This window comes from Miscanthus floridulus, chromosome 5 (assembly GCF_019320115.1).
Source record: "Miscanthus floridulus cultivar M001 chromosome 5, ASM1932011v1, whole genome shotgun sequence".
Taxonomy (NCBI): domain Eukaryota; kingdom Viridiplantae; phylum Streptophyta; class Magnoliopsida; order Poales; family Poaceae; genus Miscanthus; species Miscanthus floridulus.
The window spans coordinates 129345227-129353211 of NC_089584.1; the positions used below are offsets into that span (position 1 = coordinate 129345227).

The window sequence follows — 7985 nt, forward strand, 5'->3', positions numbered from 1 at the left end:
CGCTACGCTTCTGATTAATTGACAACTGGCCAGGTCTTAGGGGCACTCAAGTGGTCATGGAATAGGGAGAAAGAGAAGAAGGCCCATTTAACGGCCCAACTATCCCACGTTCCAGCCTCTCCCGCATCTTTGTCACTCTCGCTCGCATCTCTCGCTCGTACGCCTCTGTCGCTCGCATCTCTGTCTCGCCCACCACCGCCGCCGGTTCCTCTCCCTCTCCCGCATCTCTCTCTCTCTCTCTCTCTCTCTCTCTCTCTCTCTCTCTCTCTCTCTCTCTCTCCCGCATGGCTGCATCCCTGTCTATGTCTGCAGCTACCCATCTCCCTCTCCCATAGCTCTCTTTCAGTTCGAGCCTGCCGCTGCAGGTTCCTCTCCCTCTCCCGCATCTCTGTCCGCGCCTGCTGCCGCCCGAGGCTGCTCCTCCCCCACCGGCGACCTCAGCCCGCCTAGAGGTCCGCCTACCCCCATAGGCCTGGCAGAACCCCCTCGCCTAGTGATTAGTCGTGCCTAGGCGGCTGCCTAACGTCACCTTTTTGAACCGTGTGTGAAATGTACATCCATGTGAAAGCAAAAAAGAAAAAAAGCAATTGCGTATACTATATATTAAAAAATTATATGCAATTGCATGTGTACTATATATTATATAATCATAGCACCATATATATAACAACTAAATGTTGCACTGATCTATAAAATTGTGAGATGAAATCACTAAGGCCTAATTTGGAAACTCCAATCCCTACGGCATTCCAAACTTTTTCCTGGGTGGAAAATCTATGGGGATATCATTTTAATTATCATTCTAGTTTTCATGGGGTTTTTTTCATCCCTGGATTTTGCTCCCCTTCTTCCAAAAGAGCCCTAAGAGGGGTTGTTTCATTCATCAACCGAAATGTGTAAAACTAATGTAGTATTCTTGAAAACTATGTGATAAAACTTTGTATTAAGACGGGCCTAACAACACTTCCGTCTTTCTTCCGAAAAGGAAGAACTTGTAGATAATTATATGATCATCAAGCTTGTACTAGTACACGGCCCACATCACATGGTCCTTTTTAAAAACAATGAGTAATTGGCCAACTTCTCTACAAGGAACAATTATTTGGAATAAATTTGAGCAGTAAACGGCATGCAGTGTGCGGCCGTTAGTTCTTCCCCTTGTCCTTGTCCTTGGACTGGACACGGCCGTCGGTGCCAGCGAGTATGCCGTACTTCTCCTTGCGCGTGATGGTGGTGCACTCGAAGCCAAGCTGTCCGCTGAGCGTCTTCTGGATGTAGTTGGCCACCTCGATGGGCGACTTGCCGCCGCTGCATGTGAGGTCCTTGGGGAGCTGGGTCAGGAACGTGATCTCGTACGTCGGCCGCGGGTTCATGAAGAAGAAGTAGGGGTCCATGAGCTTGAACCCGCGCACGGTGGAGCCGTAGAACATGCTCTCCTTGGTGTTGATCGCCACGGGCACGATGCGGTCGGTGAGCTCGGCGAAGAGCGCGCTGAACCGCAGCAGGAAGGGCTCGCGGCAGGTGGTGCCCTCGGGGCAGATCACCAGGTCGCCCTCCTCCAGCAGGCGGCGGATGTTCTCGGCGTCCTTCTCACGCTCCCGCGACAGCGCGACGGCCTTGATAGGCGAGATGAGCTCGGAGAACTTGGAGATGCTGTAGGTGACGCAGCTGACCTTGCGGCGCAGCGCCACGGCGACCTCGACGGGGTCGAGCACGGTGCGGTGGTTGCAGACGAAGAGGACCCCCGGGTGGCCCTTCTTGGGCGGGGGCGGCGGGTTGCCCTTGACGATGAGCCTGATGCCCATAAGCTTGTAGGTGTAGTAGACGATGCGCTCGGGCAGCGGCAGGTTGATGTACACGCGCATGAGCGCGAGCGCGAAGCCGAACGGCATCCAGAGGAAGGTGACGAGCGCGACGAGCGGCGTCGGGCGCTGCACGAGGCGACCGTCGTGTAGGATGAGCGGGCTCAGCAGCTGGTTCTTGGGCGCCGGGCTGTACTTCCTAGACGTCACCAGGTAGGCCTCCTGCACAGCCACATTACGTACGTTGTCATCGTAGTACATACGGAGTAACAGTGTACACCACTCAGTAATTTTCGATCAGTATGGACATTAATTGTTATATTTGTTCAGTGCGACAGCAGAGCGCGCTGCGCGCGTAGCCCTGCAAAAACCAGGAGCACCCACTCTAGAGAGTAGCAGTCCTACTGTCCGGGTAGTTATACTGGCAGCACACGGACAGCGCCATGACGACGGTCCCAGGACGAACAGTGCCAACACCGTACTCCGGAGCAAAACCGGCCGGCCGGACGACGATGGAAGAAAGAAAAGAAATACGGCAGCCATAGATCTGGCACGCTCAGCTCCAGCTTTGATGCTTCACGCGCCAGCCAGCAGCGCCGGTCTCCTCTTCATTGCGCCCGGGGACAGGACGCCATGAATTCTCCACCAAACAACCGTAAATGGAGCCGAGACGAGGCCGGACGGACGCGCCTTCAATCCGCCCGGCCAGCCGCCAGCGAAACCGATTATCCCCGGCGTCCACTTGCTTGCGCTGTAAACGTGTCAACGGGTGGTGGCACGGCGTTATACAATCTTGGATTATAAGCTAGAACAGTATTTTTCTCTCACACCAAACCAACTAAACCAACCAGCAATAAATAATCCACAATCATTTACGACAAAACGAACATGTTGACCTCAATCTGGTTGCTCAAGTTGAGACAACTGACAACCACCCTGAGATATCAGGGTACGATTAGGGCACGGGCGTGCTGATGTCTCCGAGCGGTAATTTTGCAAAATCCCCCCAAGTTCGCGTCATGAGACGCGTCAAGACGACAGCGAGGGCTCGTGCTCCCAGGCGGACTCGACAGCAGGATTCGCATTGTACGGAGCCGTCGCCTTGATTCGACGCCGTGCGGATCCAACTGCAGCCGCGAGGTGAAAGAATCGCGCCAAAAATCGAAGCCGTCTTCTTCCCTTCATCCTCACCGGCGCACGCGCGGAGAGCCAGCAGCGAGCAGGCGGCGCCAGCACCGGGGCAGTCGCGGGGCGAGCAGGGCACCGGCACCGGGACGGGACGGGCAGAGCAGAGCCGCACGGCGAGGACGAGGGCATGGCGGACCACGGCCGCACCGGCGAGGAAGAGTTGGGCTAAGCCGGCGAGGAAGAGCTAGGCCGAGCGGCGGGGCTAAGCGAGCAGGGCACATCCCGATGAGGCAAGCACGTCCAGCGCGAGCAGGGTCATCATGGCGGAGGTGAGCTTGGCAGGCGGCGAAGTCTATGGAAACTGAATGTTTCTATTCAGCTTCTGAAAACTGATAACTGAACGCACTTCTGTCAGTTACCTGCATGTGTTCAATGGATTTTGATTCTTACCTTTTGGGTGTGAACTAATTAAACATGCCAAGATGTGATTTACTTTATATATATAATATATATGATTTACTTTGAAGGATTTATTTTGTATCAATTAGCAACACAATGGTACATAGAAATGATATTCATGATTGATCATGACTATATGCAAGCATTAAATGATTTGTAAATAGCCAAATAAATAGCAACTGTCTGTGGGTTGTATGAGTTGTCTGTTTAGCCGTCTATATTGTAAATCCCAAAAACTTACAGACAGCAGCTGTCATGCCCTCAAGGATGATGGCAGTGCAGCGACATTAGGACCATAGGACGGTCGCTGTTACTGTACGTAGTGGCTTGGACGGGGGTGCTGTTCACCGTGTGTACAGTGCTGCATGCATGTGTCATAAAACCCTTTTTTGTCATAAAAATCTGACGTGGACTAAACTATCTGAATTCTTGAGAAAACAAATGGACGAAAACTAGTGAAGTACGGCAGCACAGCAGGGCGACGATGCCTACGATGTAATGTACCTGGACTAGAAAACCCATGGCCATTTATATGTGTGTAAATATTTCAAACCTGTACTATACTACCCGATGCTTGGGATGTGTTTAGTTGGCCAAACTTTGGACATAAAAAAGAACACAACACTGTAGTGATACTGTAGCATTTCGTTTATATTTGGTAATGATTGTCCAACCGTTGACTAATTAGGCTCAACGTTCATCTCCCAAAGTCCAACCAAACTGTGTAATTAGTTATTTTTTTTACTTATATTTAATACTCCATGTATGTGTTCAAAAATTTGATGTGTTGCACTACGCAAAATTTAAAGGTGTAAAATTGATGGAACTAAGGCCTTGTTTAGTTCCCCCATTTTCCAGAATTTGGCACTATGCAAAAAGAAGATTCCCCGTCACATCAAACTTGTGGTACATGCATGGAATACTAAATGTTGACGAAATTAAAAACTAATTGCACAGTTTGGTTGTACTTTGCGAGACGAACGTTTTGAGCCTAATTAGTCAACGATTGAACAATTATTACCAAATGCAAACAAAATGCTACAGTGCGCTACAGTACCGGCGAATTCCGACGGCGCCGATTCTGCCGCGAACTAAACGCGGCCTAAACAAGGGCTTGCTTGCTTGCTTTCTTTCTTTCTCGTCGCTAGTACCAGTAAGCTATAGCTATAGTCAGAGTAAACAAATCCTCAGTCTAGATGGTGCTACAAGCGCGTCTTACGGAGTAACTCTTAAAGTCCAATCAGGGTGGCCTTCAGTTGAGGCAGATGAAAAACTTAACAAGTGTCATTTAATTAGCGGTCAGATACTCAGATGTTACCTAAATTGTGAAACAGTTGGGTGTCGTTTCAACTGTACTTCAGTTCCAACATGCATCAACTACCCGATAGGTTCCGTGTTGCCAGCTCAAGCCTAAATAGTCTGTAGTAGTTGCAAATCTGGGTGCTAACAAATACTAATGCATCGACGAGATCAGATTATCAGAAAACAACGTCCAACGTTACCAATTCAACAAACCATCACGCATTTGAAGTATCAGTTTAAAAATTGACGATAATTTATTATTTTACCAGTAAATTGAGAGCTATACTAGTAGCTGAGCCAGGGGATGGGAGTACTCCTACGTCATAGTCATACCTTGCAGATGGACATGAAGTCGAAGTCGGTCTCCCTATCCCCCATGCCGACGTCGGGCACGGCGTCGCCCAGCTCCTTGACGACGGCTTTCTTCTTGTGGTCGCCGACGAGCACGCCGGGCTTGACCATAAACCCCGTGGCCTTGCCGTTCTTGCCGACCTCCAGCTCGGTCCCGACGACCTTGTCGGCGCCGAGGAAGGCCCTGGCGAAGGGCTCGACCATGATCCTGGGGCTGGCCGTGATGATGTAGCGCTTGCCGAAGGAGCTGAACACCCTCCAGCTCTCCGGGTGCACGTCGCCCGCGTAGAACCTGGGGAGCACGGACCGCGCCACCGTCTCGATGCTGCGCACCTTGAGCCCCGCGACGGAGATGTACACGAGCGTGCTGATGGCCAGCGACTCGGAGAAGAAGATGTAGGTGACGTAGACGAAGGGCACGGACAGGAGCAGCAGCGCGGCGCGGAGGACGCTCCCGGCCTCCAGCGCCACGAGGAGGTAGTAGGGGAACGCGCTCCGGGAGATGAGCAGCGTGCCGTCCAGGTCGGCCGCCACCGTCTGCTCCGACCGCCCCTCCGAGGAGCACTCCTCGATGGGCTTGAACCTGCGAGACGCCACCATCTTGTCTTTGCTAGCAGTGTGCTCGATCTCGCTCACCGCCAGGCCCGGCCCCAGAGGAGTGGGAGCAGAGGAGAGACTGCTGCTGCGAGCTGGCAGTGGAGAGTGGGGCGGCGAGGTGGAGTTAATATAAGCGACGCGAGGTTGGTGGTGACGGGCCGGGGAAGTATGGATGCGGATGGACGGGTGAGGCTTTACATTGCAGAGCCACAACGCAAGACGAGACGATGTATAATTGTAATGCAAGGCAACCTCCCTTGCACAGCTAACTTGAGTGGCCATTACTTCTAGAGAGCGATGGCTGTGCGGTGCTCCACTGACCACTGGACTGGAGCAGTGGAGTGCATCGTTCCTCGTTCGGGTACGTGCGCGAGGAGGTTAGCTAGGCGATGCAGCGATACCAAACTTCTCGCTTGGGTTTAATAGTCCAATGCAAGCCGAGTACGCTGTACGTCGCGTCAGAAAAGGTGAAAAGGTAAATAATCAGCCAGTTCGGTTGGCTGGTTCGTATAGTTGCTGGTTCGTAAAGAAGTACTGCGGGCTGGTTTGTGTGAGAGAAAAATACTGTTTCGATTGGAAATTTATTATCGTTTACGACAAGCCACGGCCAAACGAACAGGTTGAAAGTTCATCTGTTTCGTGTTTTCTCACCAAGGCCTTGTTTAGATTGAGAAAAATTTCAACCCGATGAATAGTAGCACTTTCGTCTTATTTGGTAAATATTGTCCAATCGTGGACCAACTAAGTTCAAAAGATTCATCTCGTGATTTCCAACTAAACTGTGCAATTAGTTTTTTTTTTTACCTACATTTAATGCTCCATGCAAGTGGCTAAAAATTGATGTGATGGAGAGAGAGTGAAAAAACTTGGAATTTTGGGGTAATCTAAACAAGGCCCAACACGTTAAATTTATAAGATGGTCAGACGGGCAGCTGTGTCGCGGCCCGCGTCATATCTGGACTCACCTGTCCACAATCCCCTTTTCCCGTGCGTGGATCCATCCACATTTATGATGCCCAGCCTACAATAAAGCCCGCAAGAGACGTAAGCGCCGCTGCTGCATGGAGCGTGCGCGACCGTGGAATGTGGAGAGCTGGAGAGGGCACGCAGCGGCTTTAATCGCGTCGGAATAGTTGGTTGGGACGTTTATGGAGCGTCCGCCCATTGATTTGCGTCGGCCTACTGCAAGGACAGCTCACAACTCAGAATTAATCACGCTCTTTGGATTACGCAAGATTATACTACGTACTCCGTATAGTAGTAGTAGCAGCAAACACACGTGATGGAGACATGGACTGGACGCAGTGCTGTTCACGGCGCGGAAACTTTCCCACGTCCAACAGGCGAAGCCGAGAAGCAGCAAACTTTTAGGCCTCAGTCAGAACTGTCCTCAGAATTGTTCGCTTTTTTGGGACATGACAAAATTAAGAAAGGTACGGCACGAAGAGATGATATTACTACTATGTAGGCAGATTTTTCCGGGTTTAAGGTGCATACATGTGGCTGTCCCCTTTGTACTGATGCACGCACTGTGGCAAATTTACTGATGACAGTTTGACTTAAATGCTAGAAATTTTGTTGTAATAAGACCCCACAAGTAAATTATTATCCTTCGTACCACACAGACTTGAGGTCCCAAATACAGGCCTTCAGCTAAGATTCTACAAAACAAAAATGCAAGTGTATTTCAATGGACACATTAATATGCTGAGTGATTAGTGATAGATGTTGTACAGAAGCAGCAGCCAGCAGGTCCTTATGATTGACGATAGCAACAATGCAGCCTTCCTAAACAGAATCAACATCAGGGCAGGTCACAAGTTACCATATTAAAGAGAGTGTTGTTACATTGATCTCTAATCCCAAACTAGGCCCAACAACCCAGTTGGACCTTTGATCAACGTCATGATCGGAGGCGCCCAGCCCACTATGGCTGGAGGGCCCCTGTCACACTGCGCAATAAATAGAGGTTGGGGCCGGCGGCTCTGAGTACGAGGTTCGCCTGAGCCGAGCTCTCCACCGAAACCTAAACCCTAATCCCGATCAGAGAGGGGTGCAGCCAGTGACGGTAAGCCACCAGTCGCGCCGCCTCGCTCCACCGACGTCGACGCCTCTTTCCCGAACGTCGCTGCCCGTGCGCAGACTTGACCGACTCCATGGCGGACGCGAGCGGATCCTCCTCCAAGGGCACAGACGGTCAACCCTTTCCATCCCTTCCTCTCCCTCTAGATCTAGTAGTTTAAAGTTCTAGGGTGTGTTCATCATGTTTATAGTAAGATGTACCCGCTAGATCTACGGCTAAGGTCATGTTCTTTTCAACAATGGTATCAGAGCCAGGTCTTCTAG

At 51.0% G+C, this 7985-nt stretch overlaps 1 protein-coding gene across 1 annotated transcript; it reads right to left on the reverse strand.

Annotated features, from left to right (window-relative positions):
- Positions 1–992: 992 nt before the first annotated feature.
- LOC136450752 (glycerol-3-phosphate 2-O-acyltransferase 6-like) lies at positions 993–5936 on the reverse strand. Its single transcript, XM_066451344.1, has 2 exons — positions 5025–5936; positions 993–2024 (listed from the first exon to the last, which is right to left on the reverse strand). Exons 1-2 carry the CDS (start codon positions 5919–5921, stop codon positions 1146–1148), a joined length of 1776 nt encoding a protein of 591 aa, XP_066307441.1. The 5' UTR covers positions 5922–5936; the 3' UTR covers positions 993–1145.
- Positions 5937–7985: the final 2049 nt, after the last annotated feature.